This window comes from Aulonocara stuartgranti (genome assembly GCF_965226115.1).
Source record: "Aulonocara stuartgranti genome assembly, chromosome: 7".
Taxonomy (NCBI): Eukaryota; Metazoa; Chordata; class Actinopteri; order Cichliformes; family Cichlidae; genus Aulonocara; species Aulonocara stuartgranti.
This window is the reverse complement of record NC_138945.1, coordinates 13,633,382-13,656,773: the sequence shown is the minus strand read 5'-3', so window position 1 is coordinate 13,656,773 and position 23,392 is coordinate 13,633,382. Positions and strand designations below refer to the sequence as shown.

Here is a 23,392-nt window from a genome sequence, read left to right as displayed (position 1 = left end):
GCACTTCCATACCTGCACATAGAAACCATCATCGGCTCCATTCTGGTCTGCCCAAGCGTGTGTGGCTTCTTCCCAGGACATTCCCCTTTCAACACTTACCTGTGAATGAAGACACATAAAGTTGGGGGCATATTTGCTATGACACAACATTATAAATGGCATATAAAATAACAAGTCTAAAAGTAAGAAAACACTTTAAAAAAAAAAAAGTCAAGACTGAGCGTATCTCTCACACACACACACACACACACACACACACACACAAAAAAAAAAAGGGGGGAGGTTAAATATCCCTCCCTTCCCCCCCCCCCACTGGAATATCAAAACTCAATGTATAGAATTACCAGTTAAAAGGTTCACCAACTTTGCCCCAAAGTAAGATTTAAAAAAAAAAAAAAAAAAAAAAAAAAAAGGACTTATTCAGTACCACGTCTCGTCCTCATACATAGTCTATAGCTGAACCAACTAATCATGCAAATCTCTGACTAGAGCATATGCATATATGAACTTACAGTGTAGAGTTCAACATGCCCTGATGTAGTGTAGCCAGGTGTTAGAAATTTCCTGCAGTCCACCTTCTTTACTTTTTCATCACCCGAGCCCAGATCTAACAGAGGACAGAAATAAATGCATTGAATGATTAAAATGAAACAACAGTAACATTCAATCTCCAAGAAAGAATAAAACACTTAATAATTTATTACAAAGGCCATCCTTTGGCCCAGCCTTGCTTATGTGTTTGTAAAAGCAGTTGAAAAATCTTACCGAGAATGCCCATGTCATATTTGCCATTCTTCTTTGCTTCCTGAATCACCGCTGCAAGCGTGTCAGAAAAGTACTGAAACAAAGCATTCTGCTGATGGACCTCCATGCCCAAAATACGATTCAGGAACTTCCCCATGTTGTTGTAGTCTGCAACAGTAACAAGGCACGTGGTTATTTAAAGGTTCCCAAGAAGTAAAAACAAGAGATTTTCCTTGAAATTCCCCAGTTTCTAGTCACCTTTGTCTAGTGATAGTGTGCCAGATCTGTCCTCCACATTTATGAGGCCAACACCTACTAATCCAATTTGAATTTCTGTAGAAAAGAGAAAAAAAAAAAAAAAAAAAAAAAAAAAAAAAAAAAGACAATAACCATATGTGCAAGTAATTGATTAAAAAAAAACAAGAAAACAGAAAGGTATACAACAAACATAGCAACATCTACAGTATGAACTACATGCGCAGCAAACACAACAAGCCTGCAGAAATGCAGGAAATAACTCCTGTCCGTGGTTAACAGTGTGTGAGTCATACCTTTGAAGAAATCCCCTTTAAAGTCCGAGGGTGGAGACACTAATGGAGTATCAAGCTTTACGATTGACTTCATCACAATTTCCAGAGCGTTTCTGCCATACTGTGGGAGAGTATGAGTGAGTCACTGCCCTAAAAACCATAAGACATCCTCTCAGAGAAGTGCTTGATGTTCTTACTTTGTTGTCAAAATTGAATCTGCTCAGATCCCGAGTTTCTGTTGCTCTTCTGTCACCATGAGTGAGAGCACCCTGTTACAAAGAATGAACACAAATGAAGTCCACATATGAAGAGAAAAGTCTCTACAAGACTTAAGAGAAATAAGAAATAAGCATCCTCACCAGGCTTTCTAGTCTTTTGGCAACAATGGATGCAAATCTTTGCTCTCCTGCAAGCTCCGATATGAGGAAGACATATTCTGGAGCTGTGACCTGGTTTGATCTGTGGGTTCTCCCTGTGTTTGAGAATAGAACATCAATTTTGTTACATACCTTTTTATTATTCTTTTTTTATTAACAGGGTGCAGTCTAACACAGGAGAAGGAAACCAAAGAAAAATCATGTACTGAGAGTACAGAGGAGTAACATCTACTGACCAAACTGCTGTATAGCCCTGTCTGCGCTCCACGGCAGCTCTAGTGTCATGTGGACTCTCCGCCGCTGGTTCTTCACTCGACGGTCAGCCTGCAGGGATATACCCGAGCTTGCTGCTTCTGAAATGATGGCTATGTTCTGGTTGAAGGAACAGATGAGTGAACGTTACACTCCAGACACAAAAGTGCAATTAGCAGCTGTGACGTCTGTATTTATAGACACATGTCAGTCAACTACAAGCCACAGCTTTGAACCCTGTTGGTTCAATTCTACAGCAGGCCTACAGCAGTACAGTTTAACTGCATATTGAAATTGGTTATATGCTAGGAAGGTGGTGAAAGCAAACAAACCCAAAGGATTAAAACTAAATTTTATATCTATCTAGCTATCTATACACACACATACACATACACATACACACATATACAAAAAAAAAAATTTTTTACTTTACCTTCTCTCCATCCATGAACCTCTGCTTCTCAGTGAGATTGAGTATTTCCACAGGGACGTCCAGCTCAGAGCGAGATTCATAAGTGATGGTCCCATCATCGTTGCTGACCACGCGACCTTTACGGCCAGTCATCTGAAGCACAATTAAAGAATCCGCAAAGTTAAAATTCATACACGACAATCAAACTTAAAAACTGGTGGGGTGGGTGAACAGGGGAAGTGGAAGTCCAGCCTACATACAACAATTATTTTTACCTCAGCTACATTTTCAGGTCCTCCCAAATCATCTATGAGCTCATCCAGAGTGTTGGGAGGCAGATCCTCTGCCAGATCCTCCAGTTTTTCAAGCAGTTCTTTCTTCATTTTCTGGGCAAGTTCCACTGAGTCCTGACTTGTTAGGCAGCTTTCCTGACTGTCTGACTTGACTGATGAACAAGGAAAGACACAGTATTCATTAACCTCCAAAAAGCTCAGTCAGGGTAATATAAGTTTATCTTGCCATGCTGGAACATGCTTACCTGTGGCAGGCGTGCTGGGGGGATTAACTGAGGCAGTGAAAGTAGGCCTAGTGGAGCACAGCCCCGAGGCCAACAAGGCACTTTGAATCGAGTCTGGATCAATACTCTTTCTCCTCTTTTTCTTCTTCTTCTCCTTCCCTTTCTTTGGTTCCTTCCTGTTAAGCCATGGATCTAGAAGGAGGAAAAAAATAAATAAAAAAAATACTGATTTGCTCCAATTCACTTTGAAATGCTTTAATTTACATCCAGGCTCCCCTAGTATCCTCACCATCGTCATCGTCAGACTCTTCTCTGAATGGGTTGAAATCATCATCTTCATCTGCTGAGCTGACTGATTTGAAGCTGTCATCACTGTCACAGTCTCTGTCCGACTCCTCTGACTGGCTCTCATCTGAACTCGTACCCGACAGACCCCCATGCTTCCGGGGACGCTTTTTCTGCTGCTTTTTAACCTCTGAACCTGGAGAAGCAGAACGAAATAAGAATGATGTAAAAGCACAACTTGATTTACACGAGCCATCTTTTTGCTGAGCTGAGTTTAAGGGGATCATTAATGTTTTTATGATTTTTTTTTTTTTTTAACCTTTCCTCTTCTTGCCCTTCTGTTCTTGTTCTACTGCTGTGTCACTGGGAGAGGGGGTCTTCTTTGCTGAGAGGTCGATACCCAGCAGGCTGTAAAGCTTCTGTCTGTCTGGAGCTGGGAAGTGCTTTTCAATCAAGGACTGTAGCACACCTCTACAACAGAAACATTTTAATCGCATTATTGTCATGATAAAGACACAAAACTATGTTCACACTGTCACAAAACTGTCATTTTAAGTCAGTCCGTACTTTGCAGTTGAAACAAAGTCATTGAGTTCTCCCCCTCCTTCCTCCAAGGCCTCCAGTGTTCTTGCTTCACCAGTGGACTGAAGGCCAATCACCACACACTGTAAAGGTAAAAACTGGTTAGCTTATTTGTTCTCTTATTTAGGAGACAAATGATCAGAATTGCACAACTTTATATTTCAAATCACTATTAAAGTTTGTGGCCAGGGCTTTGGTCCCTAATGTTATTCCCAATTCCAATTACACCCAACTCTATTCACTTCTCTGTTTAGCTGCCATAAAGACATAGTGCATTTTAGTACCCCACAGCAGAGGGGAAAACAATTCAATTCCATCCCCTGGCAAAAACTGAAAACACTTAAAAAGTTGCAGTCTGGTGGGATGCACTAACAACAAGGGAAATAATCCACAGCTACATTTTATAAGCTGTGAAAGTAAAAAACTAAACGCATGATAAAAACATCCTCAGTATGTCTACGTGTATAGCAAAACAATGTATGCTTAAGGATAAGATAATACTTTATTTATCCCAAAGATGGGAAATTCCTTTGGTACGGCTAAAACAAAACAGAATAGTAAGCAGCTCGATAAGATCCAATATGACCAAACAAATTTGTGAGTTCTGTTTGCAATAACTACCTTGTAATAATGGTAAATGGTAAATGGCCTGTATTTATATAGCGCTTTACTAGTCCCTAAGGACCCCAAAGCGCTTTACATATCCAGTCATCCACCCATTCACACACACATTCACACACTGGTGATGGCAAGCTACATTGTAGCCACAGCCACCCTGGGGCGCACTGACAGAGGCGAGGCTGCCGGACACTGGCGCCACCAGGCCCTCTGACCACCACCAGTAGGCAACGGGTGAAGTGTCTTGCCCAAGGACACAACGACCGAGACTGTCCAAGCCGGGGCTCGAACCGGCAACCTTCCGATTACAAGGTGAACTCCTAACTCTTGAGCCACGATCGCCCACAATCGCCCATAATAATAGGTAATAATAATAATTACCTTGTAATAACTAAGAGTGTTACCAAAACGCCTTTAGCTAGTTATAAGTATTACATTTTGCTATGTCAAGGGCCTCAAGCGGATTTTTTTTTTTAGGATAAAAGTTTTCCCTGTCAACTGGTATGGTTCATCGCTTCATCACTTAACAACTGAATTGGAGATTCGGTCATGTTCTCCCATTTGGCTACTGATGGGTCCTTTAAGAGCAGGAGCTGGCTCAATCATCTATTCATTCAGGTGTCTTTCATATTGTCAATGACAATCACAGGATGCACAGTTGTGCTTTTTGTTAGATTTGTATTGTTGATTGTCATTTATGCTTAGAAATATTTACTTATATATGCTTAGAGTTTTGTAATTAGTTGTAGATTGGTAGAGGTTTTGATCCTTGATAGTCTGCAAACTTTGTGTGTATTAGACAGCACTTTGGGAGCATGAGAGGTCATACCGTGTCTTATTATTTTATGGTAGGATTAACGTAGTTGCGTCTGTTCTAGTCTAAGTGCTCTTTGTTTAGATGAACTGCAGGACTTCCTCACCGTGTTATCTAGGATGAACCATCTAGGGTGAGGGGGAGGTTACCCTCTTCCTGACCAAGGATGTTTAACCCTTTGATCAGCAACACACACACACACACACACACACACACACACACACACACACACAGGCAAGGTACTCTTTGTGTATGTAGACGTCATATGTTAATGAACTTGTGCATATTCATGTAACCTCAATAAAAGGACAGTGATACGGGAGAACGGACGAGACCAACTGGAGTCAAGCGGTTGTCCGGTTCTCTCCCGTGCACGAGTACCATGAAGAAGTTTGCCTACTTGCGTCTTGCTTGCAGTGTAATTATATTGTCTTAACGTTCCAGCGAATAGGTTCAAGCTACAAACCTAACATTAATTGGTCCTTCGATGCCGGCTCCCTGGGATCGCATTCACCGAGGGGGGGGAGGCACGCTGAAAGACTGACGTCAGCCAGGAAGTTCCTGTGGATTCGCTGTCTGTCTTTCTCCTCGATGAATGGCGATCGGCGGGATTCAGGCTGATATTACACGCTAAGCAACGCCAAGTAAGTTTAAAGAGGCCGACTCTATAACCGTGTCGTTGTGCAGTCTCCGCCATTTTGTGAGGCGTTGAGAAGTTCGCTGCTTTGTGGAGCGATAACTGGGTTAGTGTCCCGAAAAAGAAGTTTTGGTTAAATCGCCCAAGGGTCCCAAGCGTCCGGTGAGTGTCCGGTTTTGAAATCGCCCTGGGTGTGTGTCCCGAGCGTCCCTTCATTGGGTTTTGTCGCGCGAGTGGGTGAGCGTCCCACAACTGGGTCAGGGTCCCGAGCGGTCCGGTGTGAGTCCGGAGTAGGCCTATTTTGTGTTGTTGTCATTGTTGTCGTCGTCGTCGTTTTTGTTGTTGTTGTGTGAGTGTGTGCGGAGCAGAACACGTGGTCTGTAACACCGACTGTTGTTGTTATCATGGGTTTCTAAGCAACCAAGAGTGAGTTAGAGGGAGAAAGACGTTTGTGCTGGACTTTGCTCCTGGCAGCACAAAGTATTTATGTATAAAAGAGAGAGAGCGAAGGCTCCACAGCTGCGTGGGTGCACGCGAATGCGGTCGCGCGGGTTTCACGCGGACCTGAGCCGTGCGGTTAATCGCAGGCTTATAAATGGAAGAGATTCAAATGTTAGAAGTTTTCAGAAAACACACCAGCCTTGAAGAGTGTGTGGAAAAGGCCAGCCCACATCAGCAGCACTTAAGATATGCTCTGGTGAATGGCTTTCCCCCCACCCCTTGCTGACACAAAATGTTAACAGCCTGTGTGCCAAACCATTGAGGTGGATAGTTGTTAAAAGTAACCTACATTAAGCTTGTGGTTGCTTAAATTCAGTACAATGACATGTGAGGTGAAGTGATATAGGTAAATATTTAAACTCATGAAGTGCATAGAGGCACTTGACCTGTGTGGAAGACGGTCGTCTTATTATGAGCCATTGTTGAGATATAGAGCACATCTGTGAAAACAACTAATATGCTCAACCCTGTATGAAACATCTAAAAGTACATGATGGAGAAGCTGTGTTGAATATGTAAGTGTAAGACTTTGCCACTGTGGGCAGAGCATGCAACTACTGTGTGATGTCGCGTTGCAGTTTTGTTTTTGTTTTTTGAGCTGATGAGCAAGCTACACATTATCAGATCAAGAGCTGTCTGAGAACTACTCAAAGAGAGGGAAACAGAGAGTGTGCAACGTTTCCATGAGCAGTTTTCCTGCATCTTGACTTGTGTGTGTGTGTAGCATCAGCATCATGTTTTTGTTTATTTGTTTTGTTGGATTAAAAATAATTAAATAAACTGGTGATCATGCTTATGGATCACCATGGCACATATCTCCAGCCATATGGTTTATTTATGCAGATGAAAAAGTGAGTGTGAATGTGTCTGACATCACAGTGTTTTTGTGCACTGTGCAAAAGTGATTGCCTCTGATTGTGAGTGAGAGCGGTGATTCTGCAGGTCACCAGCTATTGTAACGAAAAAAAAAAGAAAAAAAAAAGAGTGAAAAAGAAAAATCATAGGAAAAAGGTTTTGTGTTGATCAGCCAAAAACAACTACAATTTCATTTTCTGCTTTTAAGAAAAGACTGTTCATAAAAACACACAGAGAGAGAGAGATGTGTGTTGATTAAGCAGTGATGATAATAATGAAATGTCTTAGTTTGTCACTTTCAGGTGAAAAGCAGACCTGAATCAATTTTCCACATGCAGCAGTCGGAAGAAAGTTATAGTTTAACATCATTGGAAACATGCAGGCCAAGTTTCTGGCTGACTTATTTACAGCGCCATGTGTCTCTCAACCTCACAAGCAAGCAAGCTCTCACCCCTCCCTGAAGACAAGGAATGCAGCTCCAAAGCAATAACATGATAAAGAGACAGCAGCAAGTCCTGAGCAAAGAGTCCCAGCAAAGCAGCAGCAATGTGGACAAACAGTATCAGAGAAGAAGAGCAAACCCATCATCCTGACTGATCGGATGGATGGCACTGTGTTTACAACAGGCTGTGACTTCACTGTGCATGTGAAGAAAACGTTTGAGGAGAACTGAACAGTTGGAGTTTGACATTTGCCACCTGTGGAGTAAAATGGCAAGAAGAGACAGTGGAACACAGGACAAAGCTGAAGGAGAACTGCCGGCTGTTTGGACTGTTGAAGTGGGAGAGGACAAAAGAGTGAGAGGACAACAGAGTGAGAAGACTAGGTGAGAACACAGAGGAATGCTGTTATTTAATGTGGGAAATCAAAATTTGGGTTAGCAAACCTGGGGAAAAGAAAACTGACTGCTTAAGTTGGAAAATTGAGAAGGAGTCTGGATATATGCAAATATAAAAAACATATACATCATATACAAAATCACACACACAAGCAGAACATGCATTAACCCTACTAACAATTCCAAACACAAAATGACTCATGAAGACTCATAGCACATTAGTTAAGAAATGATTAAACAATAGTAGAGAAGTGTGTAGGAAAGGCAGCTTTAAGAACATGCTCTGCTGGAGATGCAGCTCCACAGACATGCATTAGACCTGCCTAATAACACAAACCCATGCAATGAAAATTAGCTTGTTATCTTTCATCAGTGTTAAAATAGTGTCAATTTAGCAGACACTTGTTATTAAATACTGAATTTATCCAATGCAAAAAATTGACTCTCCAGGTTGCAGGACAACAGTTTAACTTTTGTGGGAAAAAAGATCCTGGTTTGACCAACCAGTGATCGGACAATAAATTTAGTTGTTAAAATGGTAAATTGGGAGAAGCTTCCTGCTTGATTGAGGCAGCACATGTAATTTACTGTATGAGGGAAATTGTCTTTTGTGATACTATTTTGAACATGCTTTTCTGTCGTCCTGTCAACTTAGTGGGTTAATAGCTGATATGCAAATTAGTTGATTGGTTTTAGATTAATGAAAGGTGACTGAATTCTAGCACGAGTGAATGAGATGTGTTGGAGTTGTTGTGTGTTGAGTAGAGACTCTAAAACACTGAGTTTCCTGCTTTGATGTGCGAGTGAATCCTGTATTTAGATACACAACTCTGAATACGTCAGAACAGACTGTTTTGTGAAGTGCATGACAGCATGTCACATGTTTTATGATGAAGGGAAAAGGAAAATTGAATAAAATAGATCTGTGGCCTAAATGAGTGAAGAGCACAGACCTGGTAATTAAACTCATAGCTAATAAGACATTAGGATTATGTTGTGTGTTGTGCAGCTGATGGTTGATTTGGAGTGAATCTAGCTGATGATTTTTCTTTTGTTGTGAAGTTGAGCCTGCCGATTAGTATGATGGTATGATGAACCATGCTAATGGTATGATTTACCCTCCTGAGGTGAGGAGCTTGTGTCATGACTTAACAAGGCCTTTTTATTTTGATACTTTCACAGTGCACTGAAAGTTTTGTTCGATAATCTCTGTTCTTTAAGCAGATCTGCACGTCGGGAATTAAAAGCGTTACACGTCGTCAAGAAAATTGTTGCAAGTGAGTTTCTCCACATTTAAAATGGGTTCAGGAGGAAGCCACTTATTTGGGACAATTAGGAAATGAGAGTCCCCCCCAAAAGGATTCAACGAGGAAATCCAGTCTAAATTATTTTTCTTTTTGAAATAACGTCGTTTTGCTGAGCGTGGAAACGAATGCGATGATAATTTCCACAATTAGCAAAAGAAGGAACCACTGAGTGAATGAGTAAGAATTTTAAAATAACTGACTGACTGACTGAACATGATTGTGTGAAGCTAACCCCCACCTGACAAAGGTGCAGATGAACCCATGTGTTTCCTTTTACAGGAGCAGAAAGATGACAGCAACACTCGAGGTTGCATGATGATTTAACCTTTTAAATGCCATTTTCTGTGTCTGTGCATTTATCAGGTGTGTTATTCATAGGCTTGAGTTGCTCACAGAGATAACTGTGACAAAGTATGCATACGCCTGCGCAAGCGCTAATATTTGCATTTTCTTTTCTTACAGCATGCCAGTTCTTCATGTGAATTGATGATGCGATTTATACCAGGACAACTGGTTGATGTTTTTTCCTACTACAGGATTTCTGGGTTTATGTGTGAGGAAAACTGTGTTTACAGGTTATGAGTGGTGATGCTGTTGCATTGTGTTGATGGGAAAATGTGAAGGTTACTTTGATAATGTGAATAACCTGTGTGAAATTTCCTGTGTTGAGAACTGGTGTTACTTCTTTCCACAGCTAGGGTTGACTTTATGGTGTTTTTATGGCACCTCTGGAACCTGTTGACCTGTGTCTGACCTCTGTCTGACTACAGTCAATGTGTATTGCTAATGTTAGTTTCTTTGAGAATGCTGTGGAAGATTCAGCTGAAACGGACAAGTGACATGAGAAGAACAAATAAGAGATACAGTGTTTCTGGGATAGTTTGATATGGGCTCATTAGCTGGCCACTTTTGAGCCCATAGTAATATATAAGTGGAGTGACTTTGCTTAAGAGCAGTCACCGATTACATTAATGTTGCCTGAGTACATGGGATGATCCATGTCTGAGGCGACTTATGAAAATAATTGTAGTTTACTGATTTGAGAAAACCTGCACATGACACTTGTCTTGCTGATGTTGAATGCTTCTTGTCCTTATGATACAATTGTTTACAGGTATGGAGTTTGATTTTACTTCCAGATTTTGTTTTCCAGGCCATGATGGTGTGTATGCAGGCTCCTGGGAGAGCCAGGTGTTAAGCAAACTTAATATGCAAAGCACACTAACATTTTCATTGCAGGATTATGGGTCCAGGGTGGTGCTGCTCCAGGGGAGGAGATGCCCTGATGTTGCCTGGGACATGATCTAGCTAATCTTTTTCTTTAAGACAGGGATCCAGGTTTGGTGAGTTGACGCATGGGAATGTCCATGCGTCAAGAGGTGGAGTGCAAGGATTAACATTAAACAATGTTTACTATTATTGTTGCAGTGATTTGTGTGATTAGCTGTTTATTTACAAGTATTAAACCTATGCAAGTGGTGCACCCATGTTCAGATGAGGCTTTGATGGCCTATAAGTGAAGTTCACTGAACTAAAGAATGTGGTTTGATGATTGTTGACATACTCTCCAAATAGTTTGTCTTCCTAGCAAGGAAATACAGGTGCAGCAGTAATCTCCTGAGAAATCTTCAGAGGCCCAGTGAGAAGCGCATAGCTGACAGGACCAGGCAGTGGTTGAGGTCAAAGATCAAGCTGGTTGGGGCCCATCATGAAATCAGACCTTGGAGCCACAGCAAGGACCATGAAACTGCCTGCAAAATAGAGGAGAGGATCGTCCACAAGATGGGAGAGAGGCTTCAGGAGGATCAGAGATCATCTTCAGCACAGCAGACATCACACAGAGAGCTGTGCTACTAAGCTTCCAGGAGATCAAGAGGAGACTTCCCACAGCAAGATTTTAAATACAATGAAAGATTCAATATTGACGCTGAGGAAGACGACTAAGGTGTACGACGTGCTCTGCCTTAAACCTTCAGCAGCGTTGGAACATAAACACTCAGGGGATGAGGAGCGTGCCAAGCTCCATCGACAGCGTAGAAGGAGTTCGAGGATGACATCATGATTCTGTGAAAAGCACAGGAACCAGAAGCTATGGTGGTGATAACAGCAGTTTCCTATGAACATCACCTAACGCTGTGCCACTGTACTGTGCATACGATGACACTCTGAAGGCTGCTGGGATCATAATAGCAGTAAGACAACCCTGCACCCTTTCCACAGAGGTGTTTTCTGCAGAGTATGGACAATGAAGGACAATGAAGGAGTCATAAATATCCCCCTCACAGGACGAAGGCCTGAAGTGAGGTAATGGGAGGCCATAAAACTAGAGTGCTGAGAGGTCTGCAGCTTTGGAAATAGCTGAGAACCATGTTGACAAACAACAAAACCAACTGGTATGTTTGAATGTTTATTCTACATACATTTGGACTCTGGTCCTATGGACAACGATGGAAACAACTGGAAGAGACATTCATGACGCCCTGCAGAACTCAAACCACTCTGCAGAGAGACATGTGATGTGCACACCTGGAGGAAGCATTACCAAGCTGAGATGTTTTTGAAAATGTTACTTTTTTATTTTCACTATTAAATTAACAATTCATTTGTTTGCTCGTAAGATGCAGTTTGCCATGAGATGAGCTCAATGAATGGGATAACTGCTAATACATTTGTTGAACTGTGTACCTTTTCAGTAATTTAGGGTGATTTGACATATGCTGAGTATAAAAATGTTTGCATTGAAACTGTCAGACATGAGGTATTCATACCTGGGAACTTTTCAGGCATAAAGGTCAAAAAGGGGGGAAATGTTAGATTTGTATTGTTGATTGTCATTTATGCTTAGAAATATTTACTTATATATGCTTAGAGTTTTGTAATTAGTTGTAGATTGGTAGAGGTTTTGATCCTTGATAGTCTGCAAACTTTGTGTGTATTAGACAGCACTTTGGGAGCATGAGAGGTCATACCGTGTCTTATTATTTTATGGTAGGATTAACGTAGTTGCGTCTGTTCTAGTCTAAGTGCTCTTTGTTTAGATGAACTGCAGGACTTCCTCACCGTGTTATCTAGGATGAACCATCTAGGGTGAGGGGGAGGTTACCCTCTTCCTGACCAAGGATGTTTAACCCTTTGATCAGCAACACACACACACACACACACACACACACACACACACACACACACACACACACAGGCAAGGTACTCTTTGTGTATGTAGACGTCATATGTTAATGAACTTGTGCATATTCATGTAACCTCAATAAAAGGACAGTGATACGGGAGAACGGACGAGACCAACTGGAGTCAAGCGGTTGTCCGGTTCTCTCCCGTGCACGAGTACCATGAAGAAGTTTGCCTACTTGCGTCTTGCTTGCAGTGTAATTATATTGTCTTAACGTTCCAGCGAATAGGTTCAAGCTACAAACCTAACACTTTTATTGTGGAGTAAACCTACAATTGACAGTTACTGCTTCAAGTCACTATTTGTTTCAACAGATCTCAACAGCCACACAAACACAACTACCCAAATTCAGATTGTGTGGGAGTTTTAAATTCCGCTATGTGTAGCACTTTGTGGCATACACAGCAACGCATGCAAACATGCACACACTCGCACGTCAGATTAATTTGCCAAGTGTGCCCGACTTTAGCTATCACATGCAGCCTTATTTCCTTGCAGGTTAAAGTCCACGCCCCTGCAGAAACTTGCTTCAGCTGACACACCCTACATATCAAATATATTGATATATGAATTTGTTTAACCAGTTAGTGAGGGCAACAACATCACTGTTAATCACACTTCAAAAACTGTTTTACCTTTCCATTCTGAACCTCTTCTCTGGCCAGCTGAACTACTCGGTGGACTTTGGAGGCAATGCAGAGATACTTAAAGAACCTTTGGTGGGCAGACCAAAACTGACCCCACATGGACTTCTTCATGCGTTGCTCTGCATCCATGAGGTTTGCAGCCTGCTGGAACCTTTCCCGTGCCCTCACCCACTGGAAGAAGCAGGAGACAAAGTTGAAATAAAATAGTGCAAGCACAAATGGAAGAATTAAAGTGATGAAGAGGTAGATGCTCACCAGTCTAACAGATTTGTTGTACATATTGATATATTTCTGAGTCAGGGGAACCTCGTCGATCTTGAAAGTCACACCTGTAAAACTCAGCTGTCTTGCAATGTACATCCCTCTCAGCTTCATGTCCATAGCTACAATCTCCATGGCACCAACACCTCTGGAATTGAGAGGAAAATGTATGCAAAAATGACGTGCATGTTATGACCTACAAGAGGCTTCTATGAAGTATGAAGCAGCCAGTGGAAAAGTAGAAAAGCTATTAGCTAGCACCCTTTTTCGAATGTTAGCTCATGTAACTTTATCCTTAATTTTTTTCCCTCCTTGTATCAAAGCAAGCACTTAGTGGAAAAAAAAAAAAACCCCACACATACAAAATTAATCACAGGGCTGGGCGATATGAGGAAAATCTAATATGGCGACATTTTTCGGCTATATCACGATACATGATATACAAATGTTATTTTCAACCATATAGTGCCATAGAATTCAGGACACAAAATAAAACAGCGGAAATTAAAAATGTCCTCCTTTGTGCTTATAACGTATATATTAAAAAATAATAATAATGTGACAACCTCAAATTACAGAAATAACAGTGTAGACAGTGACTATAAAAACTGACCAAGAACAGTCACAGGTATCACAACCGATTTATTTAACGTTTTCTTTGGTGTGCAGGGAGACAATGACATGCCAAGTTGAAAACAGTCTTCATTTCCCAGTGAATGACTTTTCAGCTGGTGAAATAAATTCGTGGTGCTGCTACCTTTTTCCAGCAATAGCTTTAACACATGCTTTGCAAATGAGTGCATTTTGTCTGTGGTGGGGACCAGTTTGCAGCATAATTTGCATAGTACAGTTTTCTGGTCCGTGTCAGACTTTTCATAAGCCCCTCATTTAGGAATATGGCCCTTGATTTGCTTTGACAGGTCCTTCTGTTTGGAGCAACCTGGTTCTGCCTCAACTTCACTCGCCATGTTGGTATTCTTTGTGTCTGCATCCACGTGGTGACCATCCAAACGATGAAGAAAAAAATAAAAAAATAAAAAAAATACTGCAGTAAACAATGTATTTTGCGACACCACGAAACAAACGATAGCGTCTAATATGAAACAATAGATGTTTTACTTTCGCCATCCGATATATTTCATCATACCGCACAGCCCTCATTAATCATTTAGCAAATTTTTCAGAGAGACCCCTCATGACCTTGATTCCAATATCAGACTTCTTAATGACTTTTGGGAACTTTGTCTTTCAAGTCTATGGCTTCTTCTGCAACTTGAAAGGCTTACCTGCGCTCAACAGCTTGGATAAAGTCCCCAAATTCTCTGAAGGGTGTTTTGTGTCCCCATATGCCCAACCGGTTCATGTAGGCCATGTTTCGTGGTTCAGAGGCACCTACATAGGAATTTTTTTTGTTACAATATTTAATGTTTACAAAGATGCATAATAGTAGGATTTAAGACTGCCAATTTATTCATGGATCAAATTATGTTTGTGTTGTTAACAAACCTGTAGCACTTGCATACACAACCCGAGCCTTTGGGAGCTTGTTCTGCAGCTCCAACACTGCAAGCCCAGTTTTTGTAGGCTTGGAGGAGCCAATTGGACAAACGTTTTTGGCTTTATGACACTCATCATAGACGATCTAAAGGACACTTTGTTAAGGAAACCCCTTATATTTATCTTATTTATATCATTTTACATATAACTAATCATACTCGTGGTTACATGAAAACAAAAATGGTCTAATCAACCTTTTGTATGCATTTAAAAAAAAAGAAAAAAAGAAACACTTCTGAAAGGATACGACTCCATCAAAGTCTTCGCCACACCAGTGGAGAAGCTGCTCAAATCTGGTCTTATATTTCCCTCCTGACTGACTCTCTCCTATCAAAGAGGAGTAGGTGGCAAAGATGACACCTTTCTTCACACTTCCATTGTGCTTTGAAGAGATTTTGCCATATTTGAACTGAAAAACAGAAAAGTGTAATGTCATACGAGTGAGTAAACACTTGACATTATTGTGTACATCATAAAAGTGTTTTACCTTGTTGAGGGAATGAACCTGGATGTTCTTGGCTCCAATGTCTCTTAAATCCCTTTCAGCGTCATACTTCAAATCATTTGAGACACTAAACCTTAAGAGAAGACAATAAAACACAAAATATTATACAGAGGACATGTTTAGGTTTTATTTTACGGTCAGTCAATCATCTGTCAACGACTGTGGCGAATATTAGAACTTACCATAGTGACCTCTTCCTGCCCAGGAGGTAATTCTCATAGATGATCCCTGCAATCGTCCTGCCTTTCCCCACACCAGCTCCATCGCCAATCAAATAAGCCGCTCGATCACCATTTGGGAGGAATGTCTCATGTTGCTGTGGTACAGTGAGATAAGAAATTTTATTTTTCAAGATGGGGAATAGCAAAGAACTCCGCAAAAACAAAAATACCTAAACAACAATCGCAGAAGAACAGAAGATCATCACATTAAATATTATACGCCGTTTTCAAATAGCAAGTTTTGGTGAAACAACAACAGAAGAGTTAAAGTGGAACAACCAACCACAGATGCATTTTTTAAGTCTTATTTTTTTTATTATGAATAAAAGAAAGAAAGTTACTGTATAGTCAGTCAGTTTCCAGTGATTACCTGAGCTGCATATGTAATAGCTTCCAGCTGCAACGCAGAGAGGCAGCCCCTATCAATGACTTCCTCTGGGATGGTCAGTCTGTACCACACATCAGGAGGGCTCACACTGGACAGAGAACTGGTCTCTACAACAGGATCTGGGTGCCTCAGGCCAACCTTTACTGCAGTGACAAAACCAAGTGGTCAGAGGAAGAAGGAAGCAGCAGCAGCAGCAGGCGGCTGCTTCTTGTTTGATTTGATGGAGCAGTATTGATTAAGGGTGATGCTGACACTGCTGTTACTCCACAGTCTAGTTCATTGGCCTTGAGCTCCTTGCTTTGTGACAAAATGCCTCATTATTGATGAAACTCTGATTCTTTGATTTAAAACAGTAGTACTTACATTTCTGTGGCATGTACTCTGCATAAGTCTCAGCATGACCCAGCTCATCCTCCTCTTCCTCCTCAGGCTCATCCTCTTCCTTCACCACTGGAGGTTTCTGTATAGAGTCATGTGTAAGCAATATTCTGCTTTTAAAATTGCACGCCAAGGCCAAGCAAGACCAAAAAGAACTATTTAGAATCACTTATATCTACTCTATAAAGAAAAATTAAAAACATGAAAAAACCATAACTGTCCACCTTTAATATTATAACACTTACCAGAGAATGTGGAAAAGTTTGTAGTTTAATGTCATCATGAATCCAGATCCTGGCAGCATCTTTACCCAAAACTTCTCTCTTGATTCCATTGTTCAAGTCACCTAAAACACCAACACGCCATTAAACTGTTACTGATATGGTCAATGCCCCATGGATGACTTGTCATTTTTGAGGCAATGCTTAAGAATCAGAAAGATGTCTCTGCTAAACTATAATAGTTAGCACAACAAATAAACAGCATATTGTTAGCATATTGTTTTATTTTCCAGGTAAACATCTCTGTCTCATGAGATGCAAAAAGAAAATGTTCAGCTCTGGATGAGCTCAGCCAGGATTTAAACCAGTTACAACCGCTTCAACCAACTACAACTTTAAAGATCATTTTAGCTCTCTGGGATTGAGGTGAGCTTAATGATTCTTATCAACAGAATGATTAAAACGTCACAGCTGTGGCATGGAGTTGGAAAATTAAACTTAAGACTTAATACAGACTCATGATAAACCCATCCGAAATATGAATGATGAATGAAAACTAGATCAAAACCCCATCACCACTTACCTATGTTTATTAATACTTTTCAATAGTATAACAATAGCAAAAATAATAGGTCAGAAAACTACCGGCAGACTGAATGTTAATCAGCAAAAACTTCAAATATAAAGTTCTTATATTTATATGAACACATGTATTCAAATAAAATATCAGTTTTCAACTTCTTAAATGCAGAATGTGTTTTTCTCATATTTTAGTCATTTCAATTCATAGACTAAAACTTTTAACTATGACGTAAACTCAGGCTCTAAAGTTATTATTTGCCCCTCCCCCTTTCCTATGTTTTATTAACCTACCAATAAAGTGATGACAATGCTGGTAAATAATGTTAACAGCAGCCCTACTAGGAGTCATTTAGGATAATATAAAAAAGTCATTAGGTAGGTAAATCCGCTTCCTCCCACAGTCCAAAGACATGCTTACTGTTGGAAATCCCTATCTAAATATACTGGAAGAGAAACATATATTCAATTTCAGTGGTCAGGGGACATCAAAATGCATGCATAGATTTCCTAGTCAAACTAAGTTTAAAAAAAAAACAAAAAAACTATTTGTTTTTTTACTTCTTTTTTTTTTTTTTAAAGCAGCATTTCTACAACACAACAGCTTTAACTCAACTAAGAAACTCCAGACTGGCAACACAACGAGCATCTCTGGTTCCTCCCACCAGAGCACTGAAAAAAAGCCATGCTAATTCGTGTTATTGATAAATTAGGCCAACCATAAAATTGACTTTTTCCCCATTGCATTAATAATGACAATGAAAAGACATGCTTGCCACCACACACTTTTAACTGTCATAATCCTCTAATGTACGCACACGTCAGCAGAACAACATGACTGTCTAATGTGTTAGTCTTTTTGGCTGTTCGCATGGAAACAGGAATGGGACGATTCTATTTCTATTCAGGACCATTTGGGTACCATGTCTTTCTCTGATAATGCCTTTGATATAAGTTACTTATGAACAAGTGCTTAATAAGTTTTTGCTACAACCACATTCAGTAACACTGTAAGAAATAGACCATTACCATCTATGACATGATTTGAAGAACCTGAAATGATTTATTTATGCGGCCTGCTGTGTTAAGTATTAGTCGAAATGTTTACAATACATATTTACAAGAACACATGATAACTCACCTGGGCCTGTGGCCGTTGCTACTGGTGGAGCAATATCAGGTGGAGGCTTGAGCTTCATGAGCTCTATCAGACTGTTGCCCTTTAGACCAGTGCTCTTCACACTGTTGGGCCGAAGGAGGTCTTTCAACTGAATCTGCTGAGATTAGAATGATTACCATAACCAAGTAAAATGCTTTTCCACTGACTAAACTATTTACCCACTGAAAATATGAGCTGCATAAACTCACCTGATCTCTGTTAGAAGGCACTACTGTGGATGCTGAAGGGGGAATACTTGTGGAAGAGGGGGCTAGTGAACTTCGCAGGGTTGAATTCGCCACATGAACCACCTTGGTGACAGTTATGGTATGCTTGACAGGGTTAATAGCAGGCTGTTTGGTCACAACAGCTCCCAGTGGAGGCAACTGATTCAGCTGATTTAAGACAAACGTGGTGGTTGATGGCTGAGGTTTGTGCTGGTAAAAAAATAAAGATAGTACATTTGAATTCACACCGCAAAACATAAACTGCAAAATACCAGAGTTAACTAAAACAAGAGGAACATATTGTTCTGTAATCTCACCCTGATGGTAACAATGGGGACTGCAGCAGGGTGTTCAGGTCGAACAACTTCTACTGACTCTGTCCCCACACCAACACCAACATCCAGGGCACTGATGGAGATAGACTGTAGGAAAGCAAATGATAACATTAACATATATACAGATGTATAAACAGTAATTTCTCCATAAGAACAAAAACTAAGGATCATCTTACTTGCTGGGTTGTAGAGGGCTGTGCAACATCCTGAGAATCAACATCAAATAAGCCAATATCATTTGGGCAAATTCCACTCTCACTGAGAGCGGCGAGAAGTAAATCCTGTCCGGGATCCATCTGCAAGACAAACGTTAATATAACCTTATGGAAACATCTTCCATTTAGAGTGTTGATTATCTACAGGTCCAATAATGATGGTATGATGGAAATCACACTCAGAAGTTAACACGGAGTGGATAGAACATCAGCAGCCATTTTGTTAATTGTGTTATAATGAACCAAAGGGGAAATCAACAAAAAAATGTTTCCAGCCTCTCAAGTGCGAACATTCCCAGCCTAATACGAATCCCTCTAAAAACAAGTAATCCGAAGACCTTTTTGTCATGTGTTAGGTACGTGTCATCTGCATTTTTTACAGTGTGTAATCAGCCAATACAAACAAAGACTAATTGTTAGTATAACTTGTCTTCATCCACAGCCCTAAAAATTCTCCAACACAGAGAGACACCCTTCCCTGGGATGCAAAAGAAACTATTCACTCTGTGCAACCATGAAACTCAACTGTGAATTTAAAAGTGAATGCTATTTTCAGCCAAATGAAAACTTTCCACGTCAAGCAACATGTGTAGCCTCATAAGGTTACATCTTTTACCCATTTAAAGCTCATTTTAGTCTCTAGTTCAGATTCAGATGAATTAGAAAAACTGAGCTCTGCTTAAACAAATACAATCAAACGTTGCCATCAAAAGCAGACCAGTAATAATCAATCCTCATTCTTACATGTCATTTACAGTAACCAGACATAGACATACAATGGGGACAGCTTACAAAGGAAACCCAAAAGAGTAATGTAAACCACAAATATCAAGACCCACATGTAAAGCACACGTGGGGTACAAAACAATCAGTGTAAAACAAAATTCAAAGCTACGCTTTCCAATGAAAAATAAATATTTCACACTCAGCATGAAACAACAAACTTTTGATGCTAAACTTAAATCCGCAAATACTGTTTCAATCAAATATAAGCTGTTTGGATGTTTAAACTCTCCTCAACTCTTGCAGGATCGAAACAAGCAAATTAATGATGAACAATTCTTGTAAACTCTGACTCGATATACTTTAATTCAGTCGTTGGTAGGATTAACAACACGAGAATTAAAGCTAGTCGAGTACTATAGCAACTTCTACACACCCGTGTGATACAAAGACTTGTTCCAAAGTGACCCAAAACAAGACACGTGTTTGCAATGCCCTCTTATAACTTCCTGCTCTCATCAGAGGTTCTCCTTCCTCGTTAGCTCGGGTGGTTCATAGCCTTATTATTTATGCAGACAATAATATCGTATATGCTAAAATATTATATAAGCTCAAAGAATACATATATAAGATAAACACCAGTCTGCAACAGCCACTGCGTGGTTTTTCAGAATGTTGTACAAGCTAAACTGGCCTGCTTAGATCAGGGTGACACAGCTAAGCTACGCTAGCTTGCTCACTAACCGAAAGCTAAGCTGCTGAAACTGAAAACCAGTTTCATATTCAGTATTTCAGTGACAAGTCAGAAAGGTGAAATACTCTCAAACTGACAGAGGCTAACCTAATGCCAAGTTCAACCACGTACAAAATTCAGAAAGAAAGCTTACAGCCGTTATGGCTCAATGTTATTAATGGTAACCACGGATACTTGCTTACGACCATATGTCAGTCCATTTATCCTACTGTAGATTCTCGCTCCTGGAAATGTTTGTTTTCTCCAGGTTTACTTTATCTCTCACTGGTCTAACTATCACGGATACTTTGATTCCACTACACCGTATTAGAGACCTCTAGCTAGCTTGTTACGTCGGCGCTCCTTGAAGTTGATAACGAGTTGCTGATAAATGACGTTAGCAAGTTTTTTCAGCACTAAGTGAGTTTTAAAAAATACCAACTTCGACTATTTCCAGCAGGCTACCCCTCCTACTCTCCTGCACCACAGCTAACGGAAAAAAAAGAAACATGCTATCGACCCCTCACATTGTTTTGATACTCACTGTACTCTCCCCCACTGTGTCGCGGCTTTTGCTAGCTAACATTAGCAACAAGGAGCGTTCAGACCAGCTACCCGCTATCTTCAAATCGAGAACTTGGAATTTATTCTTCAACAATCAGCGCAACACCGTAATTTTTACATTTTCCTCGCGAAGAAGTTGAGCTAGCGTTAAAACGAAGCGTTCCCACGCCGATATGCTCACCTGGTGGTTGAACGGCCGCTGCGGCTCGCGATCGGCAGCGCTCAGCAGTTCGGGGCTTGTTGTCCTATCCGCTCCGTCGCGCTCACGCCATCTTTTTATCAAACGCTCCGCCGCATGCTGGTCACGTGACGTGTAGGCCTACAGCGTCCGTTTTCGAAGTCAAACTCTTCGGGCAGCGCCGACAAAAACGAGTCTCTGAGCAGCCGCGCGGCATCCCCCGATGACAGTAAACTGATAAAAGCGTGAAAATCAACATTTCTTCAACGTTTCCGCAAACGATAAACATAGCAGAGTCATCGAGCTAATACCACATCACGTGACCCGACCAGGTCTGGATAGGAAGTGACGATGAAAATTGTTTCTTCTTCGTCTTCTTGTTCCTTTCACACCTCTTCTTGGTTCTCTTTTATTAAACAGAAATATGCGCATGCCTCAAATATAGAGGCAAAGTATCGATATCGTTCGTTTTTTTAAAAAATATTTTCATCGTTTTTTCATTGTTCTATTTTTTTATTTTACTATGAAATAAGATGTGAACCCAGTGGGTAAAATTTGGAACGACGGGATATTTCAAAAGGATATGACTGTTATGAATATCTTCCAGCACCCCTCGACCCTGAATCGTATAAGTGGGAGTGAATAGATGGAAACAGAGGGGTGTATACTTTACAACTGCATGAAGTTAATCAATATAAGTAATAAACAAATACAAATACAAAATTAAATAAAGGTAAATGAATTTTTGGGACACGAGGTTTTTACAGACTTCTTGTTCAAGTAAGAAGAAATAATGCTCACATTAGCTGTCCAAAACACTAAAGAAGTGTTTTTTGTTGGCAAAGTTGATTTATGAAAGTTGAACACATAAACACAGAATAGTGATATAATGAATTTATGGTTATTCGTCATTCTTTCACCTATAAAAATCAGCAGTCCACAGTCATTTCATAATCCAAAATCAAATAGTCATTTCTAGAGGCTCTAATAATCTTAGTAACCACAAGGTTTTCATTTAGTAACAAAGCTAGAATATGATGAATGTGCCATTAAAAAAAAGAAAAAGACATCAATCCAAAATCAGCGAGAGTACATATTACAGGCCGAAACATAAAACAGGAAATATGGATTTAGGACTAAATGAAATACTAACTGGAACAGATGAACAGCCATATGTTTCATGAGCACCATGAAAGAAAATGTTCTATAGTTCAGTACTTTGAGTATAAAAGAAGCTGGAATAAACAGAATTAGCAAAGTAGACATAGCAGGTGGTATTACACCTTATAGTGGAACAAAGCAGCTTTAAAAATTTGGGCAACAGTGGATATAATTATGTTGTTCAACAAATGGACAGTTATTCAAACAAATGGACAGCTATTCAAACAAATGGACAGCTATTCAAAGGCTGTTTTCTTGTATTTCCGTCAGTGTTGATGGTATACTTGCACATAAACCACTATATTGGACACTGATGTCTCACTCCATACCCTGCCACCCACTGGTCGTTTAATGTTACTATAGATGTATGACGTGTTTCATTGTAATTATTGTTATTTAACCCTGTCATGCATGAATTATGACAATCAATCAGGATTTTGTTTTTAAAGTATTTTATTCATCTTTACATCCCTAAAGATGAATACAAATTCTTAAGAAAAAAATCCTGATTGAGGTTGTCATACTTCATGCATGAAAGGGTTAAGGGCAACTCCAGGGCAGTTGCACAAGTTGTCATCAAGTGCAGAATATAACAAGGTGATGCCCTGTCCCTGCCGTTGTTCTGAATACGCTTCAACCCCCGAAGCCAGCTCTTTAGTAAGTGTGGATTTGATAGATTTAAGAGTGGAGTGACTACTAGTTACCTCCTGTACATGGATGATTTGAAGATGTACACAAGAAGCAAGCAAGACATCGACTCACTGATCCACTTCACCAGGATCTCTATTGTGGACATCAGGATGTCACTTGGACTAGATAAGAATTGCCAGAATACACACTAATGGTACCAGCTACAAATACCAGGGTATCCTACAGGCAATTGGGAA

The 23,392-nt window shown here is 40.3% G+C and overlaps 1 protein-coding gene across 5 annotated transcripts in view; it reads right to left on the bottom strand.

The window, feature by feature from the left end:
* The window catches only part of sbno1 (strawberry notch homolog 1), a 31,822-nt gene extending 10,145 nt beyond the window's left edge, over positions 1-21,677 (bottom strand). For 2 of the 5 annotated variants that reach the window (XM_082539127.1, XM_082539120.1), the window contains exons 1-29: positions 21,147-21,330; positions 19,108-19,227; positions 18,914-19,018; positions 18,579-18,806; positions 18,352-18,484; positions 16,656-16,756; positions 16,396-16,492; positions 16,015-16,175; positions 15,606-15,739; positions 15,406-15,496; positions 15,166-15,327; positions 14,868-15,003; positions 14,648-14,753; positions 13,356-13,509; positions 13,089-13,271; positions 3,685-3,782; positions 3,437-3,588; positions 3,122-3,313; positions 2,854-3,024; positions 2,591-2,760; positions 2,337-2,468; positions 1,888-2,023; positions 1,634-1,746; positions 1,472-1,543; positions 1,296-1,395; positions 1,003-1,077; positions 766-912; positions 513-607; positions 13-99 (exon numbers count right to left, since the gene is read on the bottom strand). In XM_082539127.1, the coding sequence (XP_082395253.1) occupies positions 13-99; positions 513-607; positions 766-912; positions 1,003-1,077; positions 1,296-1,395; positions 1,472-1,543; positions 1,634-1,746; positions 1,888-2,023; positions 2,337-2,468; positions 2,591-2,760; positions 2,854-3,024; positions 3,122-3,313; positions 3,437-3,588; positions 3,685-3,782; positions 13,089-13,271; positions 13,356-13,509; positions 14,648-14,753; positions 14,868-15,003; positions 15,166-15,327; positions 15,406-15,496; positions 15,606-15,739; positions 16,015-16,175; positions 16,396-16,492; positions 16,656-16,756; positions 18,352-18,484; positions 18,579-18,806; positions 18,914-19,018; positions 19,108-19,227; positions 21,147-21,188 (3,693 nt within the window). In that variant the 5' untranslated portion in view covers positions 21,189-21,330. The other 3 variants (XM_082539122.1, XM_082539119.1, XM_082539121.1) reach the window with 3 other exon arrangements.
* Positions 21,678-23,392: the final 1,715 nt, after the last annotated feature.